Raw genomic sequence first — 19451 nt, forward strand, 5'->3', positions numbered from 1 at the left:
TTGCTCTAGCGTCGGTCGAAGGCAGACCAATTCCACGTTAGCGTGTAGTGGGTGACTTGCTTTTTGTTGTGTTGTAGGTTGGTAGTAAAATTTCCCTATAAAATCCCCGTCTGGCAAACTTAAAAATCAACTTGTTGTCCCGTCTTTCTCCCTCCAATTGGCAATACGATGGGACCGGCTACGTTCCAAGCAGTGCTGCTGTATGTGAGTGTTTGGCAAACTACGTCGATTCTGGTTATAAAACAGGACATCACCGCACGTTATTTTCCATTCGTCATACCGAAATATGAGAGCCAAACACCCGGCAATCGGGTTTGTTCGACGCTGCGGGCTGCGCCGCGCTGAGGCTACGCCTGCCATTTGATGGCCCGCAGTGAACGTGTTAAAGAACACATGGCCTCGCCTGAGACTCAGAAAAAATTCTCTAGCACAGAAAGGGGTTTTATATAGCCCCTGACTTAAAGAAAAATGTTTAATTGAATAAGCTTCCATTCTGGAAAAGCATACTTTTCTCAACAAGCTTTTGTTTATTTTCCATATGATTTTAATCAGAAAGTGAAGGAATAACTATATAGGCTATGGCATCACATTACTTGGTTTGAGCTCAAATTAAACTTATTTGTTAATTATACAGTTGCAATTAGAGTTATCTTTAAGTGAACAATCAGATAAACCACTCCAGCCACAATTATTTATATTTTTCTATATAGTTATCTGACTTTGACAGTTTTAGGATGTTTTGTAGCAAGCGTAGTTAGTGTGAAGTTCACTAGTCCATTACTAATAAACAAAAACACAAAAACAAGACTAGCAGTTTATTGCTGGTCATGGAGAGATAACAGAGAAGTCAATTGGATAATGAACTTGAGTCATCTTTAGACTGACTTTGACTGACCCTCAACCCATCAGTTACGTCTTATTGCTTTGTATTGCATCTTGCTCCTAAAAGTAGTTTATAACAATGTCAAACATTAATGCCCACTTAATATCAATTCTGTTTACTATCTTCATCTGTTCCACTGGTACGTAAGTACACAAATACAAATAAGTGTCTTATTTTATCCTATCCTATATTCTAATACGAGCTATGTCTGTTTGTCTGTCTGTCTGTAATACATAGGTATCTGGAAATCCAGCAGAATGATTTTGATTAAATTTTTGAATTAGGGACTTATAACCCTAAAAACGTGATTATGGTGACAGTCATTACCTCAGGAAAATTTGTATTTTGATACACAAATTAAATTACCTATTAATTATTAACTAGAGGTCGTCCAGTGGTCGAAACTCGACCAAAAATATTTAATGTACAGACTTCTTTATTTTCATTCCACACTTTGAATAGAACATGTGATTGGAGTTTCCTTCATTTGTTTTGATTTTCTGTTTATATTTCGTTGTTATTTCGTCACCAGCATGGCAACTCATAATATCCATGTTAAATTTTTCAAAATTTTAAATTCATTTTTTGTGCTTATTTTTTAGCCTATTTTAATTTATAAAGGGATTCTGCACACCTACAGGAAAATAGCTTTCTAACAGTATGCGTAGATTTTCCCTACGATGCACACGAGCTGAGAAAAAAGGTTTTAAAGAAACATGCTTGCCTATTAATATATAGATTAAATTATTTCGTTTTTAAAATTTTTCCGTGTCGCTGATAAAGTTTAGTCCTTAATAATTTTATTAAACTACAGCTGTTTCGTGCTATGGAAAGATGAACATATTTTTAGGTCCAAGAACGTCAAAGTGTTTCCTGAAACCGCCTAAGTTTTGTGACCAAAGTAGTAAATAAGATACGAAACACAACATTTTTTATTAGAGGGCCAAACTCCTACTCCAGTGTTGAATATGGTGCCCATGGAGGGTAAACTGTGTCTCTTTTACTTCTAAACGTCTAATAAAGGTACGTACCTTATTGTTTCATTTACATCTGCAAATAATTGGTATGATGGTAACACAGTTAGTTTGAAAATTATCTGAAATTTTAAATTAATAGGATTTCATAAATGAAAACTTCATAATAAAAATAAAAAAATAAAAACTCCCCAAAGGACTTTTATTACCCTTATTATCCTAAAAGTACACTTTTAGTCTTTTTCATGTCCCTCCATCTTTTAACTCTTTTAAATCAGAAAAAATGATCCACTCTAAAAGAATAAAAATAAACTACACTATAAACAGTAAACACATCTGAAAACATAAAATCAGTTTTTGAATGGCAGGGAGTTTTGTTGTCAACACTAGCATATTCTGGAGTTACCAGACTACCTATTGTGAAAACTGGCTACGGAGACTTTGAAAAATATACAAAAAAGAAAAAAATTGCATTGGATTGGATTGGAATAACAATTCTGTGATTTTTAGTAGTCCTCCCACCTTACCTAGGTTATTGAACTAAAAATTAGTTTTACCTTTTGTTTCAGGTGCATACGCCAAATGGGAAAATTTACGTGGTGAGTTCATTTTACAGAGCTATAGGTTTCAGCTGTTATCTCATGAGCCCTTTTATTTAATGCCTGTCATATCTTTCCACAAACAACAATTTAGAAGTTTAACTGAAATAAAATGAATTTAATGTTACCGGTACTTTATGTTTTAAGAAAATGGATTTAGAATACCTATAGTTAAAATATATCAACTAAAAACCAAGTTAAATCCCCATTGAAAAGAAATACCGTAAAATAAGAGAATCATTCTTGGTTTACAGTCTTACAATGCATTCAATACAAATATACCCCCGATGCAGCAAACCTGCTGACTAAGCGAATTTCCATTTGTCCTAATTGATTTTCAATTAAATCTATTTAAATAACATTAGGTTTAACGAGTACCTACCTAGGTTTGCTGCACCAAGGAAACTATAATAAAGTGTGATTTTTAGTCAAATATTAATAACTTAGTATAAAATAAATAAATTTGCCAAATTGATCAAAATATATCCATAAACAAGCAAACTACAACATTTTACAATATTCTCCCTAAGAATAACCACAGAAAACATACTACTATAACCCAGAATGCCAACCGCATGGTAAAAAGCGTTAAGTACTTTGAGGGAGCTTTGCCTGTCAGTAGTATGTTTTCTGTGGAATAACATGGGAATTTTTAATTTAAAATTTTTTGAAAATTCTCCGTAACCAATAACCGTACAAAAACACTTTGATATACTAAATTGTTTGGTTTTTAAGCTCTTTAAAAAGGTCTAGCCAAAAATTGGGAAATTTTGTGTTTTGAGGGTCAAAAATGAGAAAACCAATTTTTACCCCATAAAACACCCCGTTCCCATGGTCTGATAATACTGGTTTGTGAACTAATTCAAGTTTATCCCACCTTTGACCCAAATTTCATCAAAATCAGACAAAAATTACTCAAGTTATCGCTTTCACGGACACAAATATATCGGTAAGGCTATATATATAGATATAATGTATATATATAATATATGTATACATATATATACAAATTTCAACAAATAGCGTTTTTGGCCTCTGGGGACATCAAAATCGAAAAGTAAATCATTCCCGGGTCTAGGTCTTACCGTGCCACCTACGGTAATAGCTACTTTCCTATAGGGAATTGGCTAAAAGTGTACATACCATGAAAAACTAAATCAATTTTAAGACAAAAATTTTAATTCCTGTAATAATGAAAATTTAAAATGGTAGGAATATTAATTTGGTAGGAAGTGAATATGAATGTAAGTGTGAATAGAGATATTCCATTGTATTTGAGGTAATGTTTTGATAAAAAAAAGTGTTAAAATGCATTGGCTATAGTTTTTGAATACCAACAAGGTTTTCATAAAATTCTTTTGTTTTTCAGTGAAATATGCTTTGTGGGATGGCTTCTACAAAATTCCCCTCACAGTAGGAGATGCAGCCCCTGAATATGTAAAAATGTCCCATGATGAGTTCCTAAATGTGGACTTATATTCCTATCCAAATGACCCTAGAGTTTCAGTCTTGTTTGACACTCACGGAAATATCGCTGGTCTGCGAACAGCAGTTAGTACAACAAATTATTTTGTTCTACAAGTAAAAATAGTTCTTTGTGAGCTTAAAATATTTTGTTTTGAGAGTTATGTGTGTTCCTATTTTGGTGTGATTGTGTGTGGACAAGTATAGAGCTGGATACTTAACAATTTGTCTGATTTTAGAAATATCTGGTTTTAAGATACCAAAATAAACTTTGATATCTCCAATTATTTAATTACTAATGGAAAACATTTTTTAGAATTATAACACTCTATAAAACATATTTATAAAAAAACAATTCCTCAATAATATACCTGAGGAATAAAAACATACAATTCAGAACGAAGTAAAATTGATGCTTTTTTTTGTACCATTGATGAAAACAATCAAAGTAGAATTTTACTTTGTAAGTATTTATAATGTTTCAAAACTACGGTACCGGTATAAATTATTTCTTCAAGATTTTACTGATTAAAAGCAAAAAAAGCGTTATTTTTAGTTGTTATACTACATAGCTATTTGATTTTACATGTACTAGACATCTTTATCATAGTACACTAGGTAAAAATGTATTAATTTCTTTGTAACAGTACATCAAAGAAGATCTGGACAAGCGTGCAGAGTCTAAGGGTATGAAACCTTACTTTAGCTTGTACTCATATGATGACAAACCAATGTATACAAGTGGCAACTATTGGAACACCCCTTTATGGTACACTTCTGTGCTCTTCATGAGTCCCGGTAAATATTAGGACATTGCTGTCAGTATTTCTTTCTTTTAGTGTAACACATGATCAATAGTAGTATCTCAGAGATCTGACCCAAGACCTTGTTGGATTATAGGACATTTGGATACAACAACTACTTTAAGTTGTAGGCCTACTAAAAGATTACATTTTACACGTTTTCTAGAAGTATACTTATAATTATAGATCTACCTTTTGCACACTACTTTCACTAAATGTGTTATAACTAACCATTTTAAAGCTTAAAATGTGGGGAAGTCTTTTATCCTATTTTTTACCAGGACGTAAGGAAAAATGATTAACCAAGTTGAAGCACCCATTTTATTGGTTTGTCAAAAATTTTCATTTCAGTCCAATTTACAAGTTTTATATGGATTCTACTAAAACAAACTATACTTTTTCTAAAAGAAAATTGCAGGTTCTAAAAAGACCATCAAAAATATCATCATGTTGGCTAAATCTAAAAAAAAAAAAGATTTTAATATGCAATGTCAAGATATTCAGAAAAAAAATTGTTTCTGGAAGGAGGAGTGATTTATAAATATCCGATTTGTGTATTACTATCACAATTTGCAAGTATACGGCCTAAAAATCGTTGTCACTGACTTACACTGTACCAAACCCCTTGTGACTAGTGAGCAATAGCAGCAGAATACAAACATGTTGTATTCCTTATCATGTAAAACTATTATCTTTACTATAGTCTGTCTAAAATAATTGTGCGGTTGGAATTCAACATATGATTTCCCTATCATGGTAAATCTCCCACTCATTTACCCTTTTCTACACTGAAATCCCCCGTAACAATCATCTGTTTTATATTGCAGACAGGTTTTTTAGGAAGCATTGTTTATTATGATTGAACTACACACATAATAAAACAATAAGATTTATTTTTACAATAAATAATCTACGTATCAATTTTAATTTCACTAGAAGTTTTGTTATAATGTAATATACATAATCCTGGACTAACATTTTTGCTTTTGATGGATTGTTTTAAATACAATTTCAGTTCTGGTAATGTAACTATACATTATTAAATTAGTTAATATCGTGGTGAACTGGTTTCAAAATTCTAAAGCAATTCTTCACTTCTTTATTTAGTTATTATTTTAATACCGTCGGTAATAGGACTTTTGTCAATGTCTCTAGCGAAGCCCTAAGGTCAGATCAGGATGAAAACCATTGGGTTATCCTTTTTATGCCTGAATAATCAGTGTACAACATTAAACTCGCTAGGTAAATGACAAGTAGGAGCATTCAATTTTCTTTTACTGGGAATAAACTAACATAACAAATTGATCATACTATTTGAATGAACGAGTTATGTTTGGAGATACACACAAATTAAACCATTTGTATGTAACAGCTATATAAAAGCTTTTGCATGTTTCATCGTTTACTAATTGTATACATATTTCAAATCCTTAATAATAAAAGGGCAATATGCCTTAGTACACACCAAATAGAAAACAAATCTCCTCAAATAGAAAACAAATCTCCTAAAAACATATAAATTTAATTTTATTTTTAAAACATATATTAAACCACAAAATGAACACAATGATGTAAATTTAACAAATGTTAGTTGTAATGTGGACGTTAAAAAAGTACTGGAGACGTTCCATTACATCATTCACTCTCATACAGTAGACTCCCTCTTATCCGGACTGGCCCCGGTCCCGAGGAGTCCGGATAACGGGATTTCCGGTTAAACCGACGTCCCCAAAAACTCGTTAAAACGGACTGTAAACAGTGATATTCGACTTGAATTCAGGATAGCATATTGTATTTAGACACGTTATCACTGGTCTCAAATCTATCCCACGAGAACAGTCGTTTCAGTACTGCCGATCTAGTCCGGTTGAACCTATGTGCTGATAAAAATTTTTCGGTTAAAGAGATGCCATTTCCGCCAAGTGTAGTCCGGTTAAACCGATGTCCGGTTAAAAGGTGTCCGGATAAGAGGGAGTCTACTGTAACTGGAAAGTAGATATTCACCATCATCTTCGCTTAAGCCATCAGAGTCAGTGTCATCCTGCAGATTTATAATAAATGCTTTTTTTAAATAATTGTACACTCTAAAAATTGTGTTTTTAGTTTTAATTGTAATATCTTGGCACCTTTTGGCCATTTCTAATCAACACTAATCAATTAAACATAGACTGAATAATATTAAACTGCAAAAAAATACCATTAGTATAATCACAATGTTGTTTACTACTAAAATGTAAACAAAGTGACAACTGTTGTAAAATTATAAACAGTATGAATCAGCTGTAGGCTAATGTTGTGGTGGCAGGGGCCAGGGAGAAAACAGGGGAAAACAAATTTGTCCTTCAACCGCACATTAAATTCAGACAGAGTATAACAGATGCTTCTGTGTTAAATCGTCACATGTCCTCAAAATGCAAAGATTTTAAGATATCTCACAATTACACACTAGGATTAGGAAGTTAGAAACAAAACGGTTTTTACTTTTTATAATAACTGGAGGTCCCATTAATGATTCTACTAGTTCTACTAGTTAGTATTTATTTAGAAATAACATACAACATATTAAACATAGTTCATCAACATAATCAATTGTATATTTTATGCAGAAGTAAATTTGCAGAAAAACTTAAGGCTGGAGGACGACCAGACCCCAAAGGACTGGTTGCTGAAGACATTTACTTGAAATTAGATGGCAATTGGACTCTCATACCAAAAGATGAGTGCAAAGCTGAAAGTTTAGGATTTACTAAACAAGGATGTTTTATTGGGATGGGTAAGTTACAGCTTTAATTTCTTTTTGAACCAAAAAATTTTAACTGAATAATTTCCTGTGGGGCTTAAAAACAGGATTTATTGTTGGTAAACCTGTATATTTTATATTATGTTTTATAATCTTTATAAAGTATGAGTCCCTATATGATTACAACCAGGTACCTACTCAATATAATTTTTTAGTACAATACCTGGAAAAATGTATACGGTAGCTGAAGCTGAATGGTCTTTTCTTTTTACATAAGCTCCCAATTTTAATTCTATCTTGGTAATCAAACTTTTCATATCTTTTAAGACTTTGGACATAAATAGCCACATTTTTGTTTAAAATATTATATTGTTATTTTATTTCAAAGTAAGTAATGGTGATTACTTCATCAGTATTGCCAGACCAGTAAACGAGAGCAATTTGTATGTCTTGTGCTGACAGTAAAATATACTTCTCATTGAATATATTCCATGTTTCTTAATTTGCTGAAAATTCATATGGGTGAGAAATTTTTTTTGATAGAATTTGCAAACTGAAATAAAAAATATTTTAAGTAAAATATCTTATTGAAACATTTGTTTTTAATTGCTTATGCAAGTAGGAAAACTTTACATAATGTGCAAGATCAACTGTGAAAATTTGCAAACTGAAATAAAAAAATATTTCAAGTAAAATATTTTATTTAAACTTTTGTTTTTAATTGCTAATGCAAGTTGAAACACTTTACATATGTGCAAGATCAACTGTGACACACATCATTCCGTCACATCATTTACAAAAGTAGAGCCACTCACAATTACAGTAGCACCAGTTACAATACAGTAGCGCCGGTCGCTTGTTATTTGACGGGCGCTACGTCACGATGAAAAATTATTATTTACGAGATAACCCAAAATGACAGGATCGCCATATTGGTTGCTAGCAAACCTGTCTACCAGCATATTTTATTGAAGCAATATCAACATTAGACAGTTAATCATTGTGGCTTTACTTTTCACTACCGATGCTGTAGTATAAAAACATAAAACACCTATTTATTAAAGTGTTTTATAAATTATTACTTACCGGTAAATAGCTGAATTTTGAGCACACACACAATGGATCTCACTGACTCCACTCACAACTGACAAGGAACTGCCGCTCGACCTGCCATATAACGGCTAGAAACTTAAATTACGAACCTTGCGACCTGCGCTACTTTCAGTGTGGAGACCAAGTTTTAAAGTGTTAAATATAAGTTTACAGATAATCTATGATGTAACACTCATGTTTATACGTTAGGATACATTGTTTTGATAAATAATAAGCAAATAAAGTTTATTGTTTAACATCAAATAAGGACAAACACAGTGATTTACTATTGATACTGATAATGTTCAATGAAATGGCGACCATACAAAGTAGGTATTTTAAGCCAAGTATGAATGGAGATGAGTGTAGGATGAGTGGTGATCTTTTAGTCTTGTTAGTGACTAAGGCCGACATTCCTTAGACACAGCTGTTAATTAATAGCCCATACAGCTAATGGCAACTAAGGGATCTACAGTTTATAGTGGAATCCGAACCACATTTTTGCCTTGGTATATACGAATTGGTCTAATTATCAGGATAGTACTGCGGATAGTCGTACTACAATATATTTTATTTTTGAGAAGATCAAGAGTAGGCCTACTGTAGGACGTGTGACCGGTGCTACAAGTATTTATATTTATTATACATATATAAAAAATTGTTTTACTCAAAATAAGATACCCAGTTACAATGGACAGCGTATTCTGCCTTGTTTTCAATTAAAAACAAATATTTGAAACCAGATTCAATTCATTTCTCAAACAATGACAGCGATTGTCCTGAAAAACTTGTTTCACTCATATAAAAGTTTATACTTAAAATAAACCATACATAACATTGTTAACTAATGCTATTAACGTTTTTCCAGGCAAGCACTATTTTTATAAAGTAACTCCTACGTCAGACTGTAATGATTACCAAGGAGCTTTCCTTCTGTATGAGAAAGGAGAGCTGATCGGCCTTGGAATCAACCCCTTTGGTTCATTCACTTCCAAAGACAGAGTCTGGTTTGAAGATGTACCAGCAAAAGTTGTGAAGGTAAACATTGTTACTTGAGCTATAGAAACAGAATCTAATACACAAAAAACCAATAGATATTATTTTAGTGGATTTATTTTACACAGAATATACCATTTTATGTTTTTCCCTTAATATATAATGTTTTTCAACATTCAACATTCAGTTGGTTTACAAAACCACTTAGGTTAAAAAAACATAAAATACAATGTAAAACCTTATAATAATAACACTCCAATAGAATGTTTCCTTAGCAATTAATATAATGCGCAATCCTTGTATCAATCTTTTTGCCATTGACAGTCTGACCTGATACTCTGGTCAAAAGCAGCTTATTGTACATGTACAAACTAGGAAATCGTTTATGGACAAATAGGAAAATTGGTTTCGATCTCGGAGCCGTCGGAACAATGTATAGACCGAACAATATACTTTTTCATAGCTAATCACCACATTAAACTAAATATTGTCCTTTCATTTTACATAGATTCAAGATTTAAAAACGTCTTTATTCACACAGTACCTACAGATTTTTATACATGAATAGTGTCTATTGCTACATAAATTAGCAATAATAAACTGTTAAGTATTACAAAATACTATACATTTTTTAAAATTGAAATTACTAAAATCTTCTATACTGTAGGTGCAAGGTCAAGTGAGAATGCCTTGAGTTTTTCATAAATTTAGATTTGTCTTTTTTTGTTTTTTTAAAACATAGGAAGTTTTCTAAAAAAAAAAAAAAATAGTTTAATATAAGGTTTATTTAATAAAAGTTAAAGTCTTGGTTGTTCTTTAACTAAATAATTTTTACCCCTTGTATTATAATTATGCACAGGTAGTTCTTGAGTCTCGGCAATATTGAAAAAAATATTTAATTGTTTCAAAAATATATAAGGCGTGAACTGTAAAAATGCCCATCCCTTTAAAATAGGATTTGACCATACAATAATATCATATCCTATACTCTAATACGAGCAATGTTTGCTTGCTTGCACAAAGATCTCGAAAACGGCTCCGACGATTTTCTTCAAATCTTGTAAATAGTTTATGTTTGGCCTAAAAACGAGTTTCATGCAGTTAGAACTGCCAACAAAAATCTAATTACGTAGAAAAATGATACTGAAAATCACATTTTTTTAACATTAGTCTTATGGGTTGCTAGGTAACCATGTTGGCCGAATTAAATAACAAGGAAAAAGTAAACAAAAGACTTGAAGTTGTAGCATGTGTTCATAATAAGCCAACTACCCACAGTATACTAGCAAATTACAAATACAGTACAAAAGGAAAAACATCACTTGTTAACATTGAGCAAAGATTATACTTAAGATTACTCGATACATTGTAGTCAAGGGTAGCAGTGCGAAGTCTAGCTGTTTATGACGAATACATTAAGGTATCTGCAATCCTAAATGCTATGGGAAGGGAAGGAAACAGGTCCGTGATATAGGAAGTAATGAAGGACTAATTCCTTGCCAGCAGTCCGGAGTGTGGGGACTGTTTATGACGATAAGATTAGGGTATCTGCAATCCTAAAATGCTATGGGAAGGGAGGGAAACAGGTCCGCGATGTAGGAAGTGGTGAAGGAAGTAGTCAAGGCGAGTAGTACGGAGTGTGGGAACTGTTTATGACGATTAGATTAGGGTATCTGCAATCCTAAAATGCTATGGGAAGGGAGGGAAACAGGTCCGCGACGTAGGAAGTGGTGAAGGAAGTAGTCCGGAGTGTGGGAACTGTTTATGACGATTAGATTAAGGTATCTGCAATCTTTAAATGCAATGGGAAGGGAGGGAAACAGGTCCGCGACGTAGGAAGTGGTGAAGGAAGTAGTCAAGGCGAGCTGTCCGGAGTGTGGGAACTTTTTATGACGATTAGATTAATGTATCTGCAATCTTTAAATGCAATGGGAAGGGAGGGAAACATGTTTGCGACGTAGGAAGTGGTGAAGGAAGTAGTCAAGGCGATTAGTATGGAGCGTGGGAACTGTTTATGACGATTAGATTAACGTATCTGCAATTCTGAAATGCTATGGGAAGGGAGAAAAACAGGTCCGCTACGTTGGAAGTGGTGAAGGAAGTAGTCAAGGCGAGCTGTCCGGAGTGTGGGAACTGTTAATAACGATTAGATTAAGGTATCTACAATCCTAAAGTGCTATGGGAATGGAGGGAAACAGGTCCATGACGTAGGAAATGGTGTAGGACGTTGTAAAGGCGAGGCCATGTGGAGTTTGGGAACAGATTTATGTATCTCCGATACTAAGTCTACTTTCAGAGTGAACTAATGATTTTCTCCGAGCAAAGCTCGGTCCCCAGGTACTTTTAATTTATGTATCAATCTGATTGCTTTTTTTGTACTTTCAAAATCTTTTTTAAATTCTTTTTCGTTGTCCCACTATAAATACTAATTCCATAGTTAATATGTGATTCAATGTATCATTTTAAGGGCTGATCCTTCACAGAGATATGACATCGTTCATAGGACGAATGTACCAGAATTTAGTTTTTTATTAAATACTCAACATGTTTATTACAGCTTAAATCCTCATCTATTAACAAACCCAATAGTTTTGAAGTTTTAACTTGAGCATTGGAATTTTTATCTTTATATAACTTTATGCTTTTATCATTTTTGTCTCTTTTTGTTTTGAAAGTGTTAAGATTAATATCATCTGCATATATACTTAACTTACTACCTGGGTCATTTAGAGATGTTGGAAGATTTTTAAGGTAACATATTAAAAAAGGGCCAAGAATTGATCCCTGTGGGACACCACACCAGATGATATCTTTGATAAATTAGATCTTGTTTTTTGGATGATTCTTTAACAAAGTTGATATTTCCACAAATTTGTAACGTTCCTCTAAGTATGATTTAAACAAATTGAGAGTGACTTCTTTAATACCAAAATTATCAAGTTTAGTTATTAATTGACGGTGGTCTACATTATCAAATGCCTGGGACATGTCCATGAAGATGCCAGCTGAATTTAAACCCTTATCTAGTGAATTTATTACTGCCTCAATGAAACTAACGCTGATGTAACAGTTGATCCACCAGCAGCATGGAAACCATGTTGTTCATTATCAATTAGATCATACTGGTTCAAGAAACTGTTCAACCTGTTGTAAACTGCCTTCTCATATACCTTTGAAATTGCGGGGAGAATTGACACTGGCCTGTAGTTTGAAATGTCTTTGCTAGAGTTTTCTTATAAACAGGTACCACTCAAGCTCATTAGGAAAAATTCCTGTTACAAATGATGAGTTAATTAGGTGCATTAAAAAGATCTCCTCTTTGACATCTAATTTTAACTGATAGATCATCATATCCAGATGTTGTTTTATTTTTTAAAGATTGTATAATCTATACTTATTTAATACGCAAGCAGATTTTTTGTGACAATTACTCCTCCGAAACTACTGAACCGATTGTCATGTTTTTGGTGTCATTGGAAAGAGCGTAGCGTGAAGTTGTGCAGGAAACTTTCTTTTTAGGGAAATAATGAGAGAGTGAGGCCCTGGAGCCCTTTAAATTTTCATATTTCTCCATAAGATTAACATTGGAAACAAAAATTGTTATGAAACAACACTCCAGCTGTTGTCAGAAATCAAAAGTGAGAAGAAGAGCATAGGTTAATCCTAAACAGTCAATAAGTTTGCTAATATAGTATTATAACAGTTTGCTACAAATATTTACTTAGCAATTGCTCGAGTTCGAGCAACAGGGACACTAGTAGTTATTATTTCAGTATCAGTTACTGGTTCAAAATACAATTTTGTATGCCATATATTTTTTTAGGGGTGTTCAATATGTAGTATTACAAAATTTTGTATGTAACGTTGAAGATTTAGTAAAAAATGAGTTTAAAATATTTCTTATTTCTTTTGGATTGTTAACTAATTATCTTATTGTTAACTTTTAATGAAATATTTTCCATATCTTTTTGTTTTTTGCCATTAAAGACTTCCTTGTTAATTGACCATGTTGTTTTTGACATGTTTGATGAACATTTAATTTTTTTGTTATAATATTCTTTTTTTGTTTTAAAAAGATCAAATTTAAATTTTCTTTGACACATTTTAAGCTTTTTGCATTATTTATCTTGATTTCTTGCACACTTACTTAGCCTACAATAGTTTCCTTCTCTTCTCTTAACCTAGTATTCATCCAGCAATTCTTTTTGGAGCCTGTTCTAACAGCAATTTGTGGAAAGCACTCATTAAAATAATAAAACATTCTGATGGAACTTAGAGTACCCTACTGTACTTATTCAACAGGAGACATGTAAATTTCCATCCAATTCTCATCTTTCAGTTTTGATTAAAACAAATTGACGTTTTCTTGGCCCAGATTTCTACAAGTTTTTACCATGGATTTTTTTGTCATGATCAAGGGTAATATTCATCTCAAGTACCTGACCGTCATGGTCTGACAAACAAGTTAATAAACCATATACATACATCTGTAAATCAATAATATTAGTTAAGTAATTATCAATAGAGGATTTGGAATTTTTAACAACTCTGGTGTGAAAGTCCACCAAATATCTCATGCTGTGACTTTTTAGCATGTTTGAAAACTGTTTGTGTGATTTTTTCCCAATACATTTACATTAATGTCCACATTTAGCTACAATTATATTTTTACAAATGCCTAAGAGCCTATCAATCGCAAAAATAAGTTTATCTAAAAATAGTTTACGGCTTGCGCTTGGGGAACGATAGACTCCTTATAGTTCAAACTGATAATTTTTGGTAAAACACTTCACCGCACAACACTCAAAAACCTTCTCCTACATGTTTCCTGTATTATAGAGGTTAAAATTTTCTTAATTTTCAGATTATTTAAAATATTTTCAGTAAGGCAAAACTTCCTTTTAGCGAATTTCCCATATAGGGCATAAGCTATTACCGTAGTACTCATAGTAAGACCTGGACGCGGGACCGACTTTTTTTTTCGTTTGAGGTCCCTAGAGGCCAAAAACACCATCCGTTCAAATTCATATATATATATATATGTGTCCGTTAGCACGATAACTTGAGCAAAAATGATCCAATTTTGATGAAATTTGGTACAAACGTGTAAACCTACGTTTATTCAAACGAATTCGCGATCCAGCATGATCGGACCATGGGAACGGGGGTTTACGGGGGGTTTTATGGGGTAAAAATAGGTTTTTCCCATTTTTGACCCAAAAAACATAAAATTTAGCAATTTCTTTCCAAACCATTTTGTAGAGCTTAAAAAAAAAAATTTAGTATATTGAAGCGTTATTATGCGCCTAATGGTTACGGAGAAAATTCCAAAAAATTGTAAATTTAAAATTCCCATGTTATTCTTATGGAGAATAAGTAAACTGTTGTAGTTTGCTTGTTTATGAACATATTTTGATCAAATTTGGAAAATGTTTTTATTTCTTACTAACTATTAACATTTTACAAAAAAAAATTTACCCTCCCTGATGCAGCAAAGCTAAGTACTTGTTAAACTAATTCTATTTAAATCGGGAATAACTGTTATATATTTTTAACTAGACATTTCAGTGTAAATCAAATCAGTCAAATGGAAATTCGCTTAGTCTGCAGGTTTGCTGCGGCGGGGATATTGTATAATTCGATCTACAAAAATAATGTTTAAGAGTGTAGGTACCCTAACCATCAATATTAAATTTTTGAATTTCATAAGCTTTCATATTATACTCTGTTATCTATATATATAAAAGGCAAAGCCCTCACTGACTGACTGACTGACTGACTGACTCACTCACTCATCACTAATTCTCCCACTTCCTATTTACCTAGGAGGCTGAAATTCGGTACACCGATTCTTTGGGCATTAAATAGGACAACTAAGTAGTTTTTATTCTGATCGGGCTTTCGGACTCCGCCCCAGTGGCCCTGGAGTTTCTCATGTTAACCTTATGCTGCTTCATATTTAAAAGGAATTAATGAATCTTAACAGCTGTTTCAATTAAACAAGTTGGTTCTGTTCTATGATGTTCAATAGCATTAAAGTTACAAGGATTACCAACAGGGTGCAACACTATTATTTTTTTTTATTTATGACAACAGCTAATTTGCAACAAAAAGGTGAGTGAGCGTAGCGAACGAACTTCAACCTGGAGGCGAGTTAGCGTAGCGAACGAGCTAGCCTGAAGGCAAGTGAGCGCAGCGAACGAGCTCCAACCTAAAGGTGAGTGAGCGTAGCGAACGAACTTTAACCAGGACGTGATTAAGCCATGCGAACGAGGTTATCTTGAAAATTAATAAGTTAAACGGGGCAAAGCCCGCGGGTACAGCTAGTTACTAATAAGTGTTGATTTATTTTGTCAATAATAATTTCTAATCTATTTTTACAAGATTCCAGATGTTCTATATGTTGGTGAAATATTGCTATTTTGTTTTTGGAGGAGTCAAAGTTTGGTTTAGGTTTGTGGCTTGATAAGTTCCGTGTTGTGAAGAGCTGTACACATTCTTCGATAAGGCTATACATTCTTTGGGAATTTTTGTATTATTGGTAAAAAATAAGAAGAAGGAATAACCATGTTACCTGAAATCACTCCCAAACTGACTTCAATCACAGACACGCCACTTTTACTCTGCTTTCCACTGACACTGACATCTGCACTAGTGTTGAGGGAGACACATTCTGCGTAACTGCAATGGCCAGGTACTAGATGGACTGGTCTGCTGCTCGCTAAGCCTGCTGGTCTTGATGGTCGGGGACTTGCTTGACAGGGGTTGCTCACTCAAGAGGCGAGGTGACACTATTTCTTCTAGATATTGTGTTAAAATCTTCCATTGACGATAGAGATTGATCAAAAACAGATGTCTCTTGCAAGTCTTGGCTAGCAATTACATTGCGTAGCCGTTTGACAAAAACTCCACAGTAACCTTTTAGAGTTCTGATGATAACTCACTACCTCCACCATTGCACCAGTCATTTTTTTGGAAGTTTAGATTTGTTATAAAGTGATTAGGTGAAATGAAATCCCTTACGCAACCCATAACAGTTTTTTAAATCCCTTTTTATAAAAATCTTTAGTAAGTTCGTTGAAAGCTGTGTCGTAATCGAATGGGTTGGCTTGTTGAAGTACTCCAACTTAGTTATAAGGCTATACACACCTCAGCACTTTTCTGATATGCTAAGAAATTGTTAATACAGTTATTCTCACAAACAATTTTTCAAAATGTAGCTGCCACACCAGCAGTTAATATTTCTAATATTATATTAGCAAAGTAATATTTCTTGGACTTTCTAGGTCTGCCGATATTGTATGCCCAAAAGCAACATCTTTCATCTGTTGGTATTTCCTTATCATGTCCTTCATGTCCACATCAATGACTGAGATTGGTTCTTCTTTCTCTCTGTTGATTTCTGGTCTTGAAATGTTTATTGGGGCTGGGGTGTTGGTGTTTGCTTTTTTACTAACATAATTATGTTTTTTATTTGAAATTTAATTTATTTTTTGTAATTTTGATTTATTACAGTGTTCTGACATTCCTTTGATTGAGCTCTTGTTTTTACTTGCATGCCACTGGCTGAAAGCATAGATTATAATACGTGCCAACTCTTGCTTACAATAAATTTTTATAATATATTCAAATGAAGGCCAAGAGTCATGAAGTGAAATTTTTTAAATCTTCTTAGGTCAATTAAATTAACGTTTTTCAGCCTCACTGTCAATTCCGAAATATAATTATTTACCATATTAATATTTTTATTCTGTACACTATGTAATGGAGTGTCATATCTTTTGGGGATTGTGCACACAAAACATGCCTTGAGCTATTGACCAAAGACAGTTTAGTACCAAAGTACATATACCTTTTATCTAAACGTTCTCCAAAGACCTCCTTGACTCGACCCGAAAAATGATTTTTTTTACAAAGCATTGTGGGAACTTAAATAAAAATTGTATATTAATATTGAGAAGGCAATGAAACAGGAACACAGATATCAATCTCATTATTTAATGTAATAGCAGTTTTTAAAGAGCAACTTTAATTTGCTAAAACAAACAATGATTCTTAACACAATTTGAAACTAGTATGTATCTTGTTACCAGAGTATAGTTGCTGATGGACCTGAATGTTTGGAGAATCACGTAGAGATGTTCGGAGTTACTTCCCTTCACATATTCTTCAAAAACTCACCTCGGCTCACATTCTGTACTTGGCCTTGGCAGAAGAGTGGCCAATGTGAAAAATGAGCTTGAGTGTTTTGTGGGATACATACTAGTTATGAAATATCTGTACAAATATTTTGTAAAAAAAAATATATATATTTTTTTACCATGATTAAATACCATGATTAATTACATGATTAAATACCAAATACTAACTATGGCATTGTTTTAGTACACTGTATTATGTCAGAATTATGTGCAATTTTCCTAATACAGTATACACTCAGTAATCTGACAGATATACACTCAAAACCTGTGACTGTGATACTGCCGGATTAGTGAAAATGCCGGATTACTGGAATGTTATGAATAAAAACACTTAAAATGCACTTAATACATGTCTACGAAGATCGCGTGGTCGGAAACCGCATTTGCCGCGATCGCGCATGACGACGATAACGTTTCCGTGACCGCAGGAGGCGATGATAACGTCTAAACGTCCGCGGGAGATGTTCATGATTTTGCCGCGATTGTGCATGGTGACGATGACGTTTCCGTGACTGCGGGAGTGAATAAGGATGTTTAAACGGCCGCGGGAGATGATACAATTTTTGCCATGACCGCGGAAGACAACAATACAATTCAATTCAAATTATCTTAATTCATCCAGTACATTAGGAATATTTGTAAGAATAGTGTCACATTTCTTAATGTTAAAGTTATAATAAAATATACATGCTTATAGTAAATAAGAGCAAAATTGTAAAAGAACAAAGAACCAACAGAAAATGATATAAATAAAGTTAAAACATAATTTGATTAGTAGGGCAAGATAAGTAAATTACAGTTCATGAAATTAAGTTTCTCAAAGCCCTGCTAATGAAAAATTTCTTAAGTTTGTTTTTAATTTTTTTTTTTACATCTACTTCTGCTTGTATCTACTTTGGAAGTTTATTATAGAAGTTTATACTGGTGTATTAGGGTTTCTTTTCAAAAAGGTGCAATTTATGAGGACTTAATGCTAATCTGCCTCGATTTCTTGTAAGATAATCTAATCTGCCTTGATAATGTCTACATGACCGCGGGAGATGTTCATGATTGTGCCGCAATCGTGCAAGACGACAATGACATTTCCGTGATAGCGGGAGTAGATTATGATGTCTAAACGGCCATGGAAGATGTTCATGATTTTGCTGCTATTGCAAAAGACGATGATGACGTTTCCGTGACCACGGGAGTGGATCATGATGTCTACACGGCCACGGGAATTTTGCCGCAATCGCGGAAGACCTCACCTGTCAAAAGACCCTGGATTACTGGAGTGCCAGAGTGGTGAAGTGCCGGATTAGAGAGGGTCTACTGTAATTGTTTGAATGTAACATAATATTTAATACATAAGCTACCAACTATACTCATCCCTCAGTTACACAGGAGTGTGACGGTTAGTTGGGAACGTTCCCAATAACCTTAAAACAAACTTGTATAGTTAACACGTATTACCTTGCCTCATTACTTGCCTGCTCTACTGGCGGCGTATTAGTGGATTTAGGATAAAAGGGAAGATGAACATGCATAGTATCCTCTTCAATTCAAATAGATGAATTTATTCACAGACATGACAGAAACTTTACTAAATGCTTAGCATTTACTGGAATACTATAATAGTATAATACAATAAAATTATAAAAACATAAATTTCAAACTAGCATAGTTAACAAATTAAAAAAAATACAAATAACATAAAATA

The 19451-nt window shown here is 33.3% G+C and overlaps 1 protein-coding gene across 2 annotated transcripts; it reads left to right on the forward strand.

Moving 5' to 3' along the window:
* The first annotated feature begins 867 nt into the window (after positions 1-867).
* LOC128987598 (uncharacterized) lies at positions 868-17881 on the forward strand. Of its 2 annotated transcripts, XM_054408530.1 has the most exons (8): positions 962-1022; positions 1734-1906; positions 2427-2456; positions 3826-4007; positions 4568-4718; positions 7344-7496; positions 9424-9593; positions 17645-17881. In XM_054408530.1, exons 4-8 carry the CDS (start codon positions 3900-3902, stop codon positions 17786-17788), a joined length of 726 nt encoding a protein of 241 aa, XP_054264505.1. In that variant the 5' UTR covers positions 962-1022; positions 1734-1906; positions 2427-2456; positions 3826-3899; the 3' UTR covers positions 17789-17881. The 2 variants fall into 2 exon arrangements, with proteins under 2 accessions (XP_054264504.1, XP_054264505.1); XM_054408529.1 differs by lacking the exon at positions 1734-1906 and having other exon boundaries at positions 868-1022.
* Positions 17882-19451: the final 1570 nt, after the last annotated feature.

This window comes from Macrosteles quadrilineatus, unplaced genomic scaffold (genome assembly GCF_028750875.1).
Source record: "Macrosteles quadrilineatus isolate MER2022 unplaced genomic scaffold, UCM_ALF_1.0 Scaffold_2__2_contigs__length_208266976, whole genome shotgun sequence".
Classification (NCBI taxonomy): domain Eukaryota; kingdom Metazoa; phylum Arthropoda; class Insecta; order Hemiptera; family Cicadellidae; genus Macrosteles; species Macrosteles quadrilineatus.

Coding starts and splice junctions, on each gene's coding strand:
- LOC128987598 (XM_054408529.1), top strand. CDS start 962: ATGTCAAACATTAATGCCCACTTAATATCAATTCTGTTTACTATCTTC. Junction 1,023..2,426: donor TATCTTCATCTGTTCCACTG/GTACGTAAGTAC, acceptor CTTTTGTTTCAG/GTGCATACGCCAAATGGGAA. Junction 9,594..17,644: donor TACCAGCAAAAGTTGTGAAG/GTAAACATTGTT, acceptor TCTTGTTACCAG/AGTATAGTTGCTGATGGACC.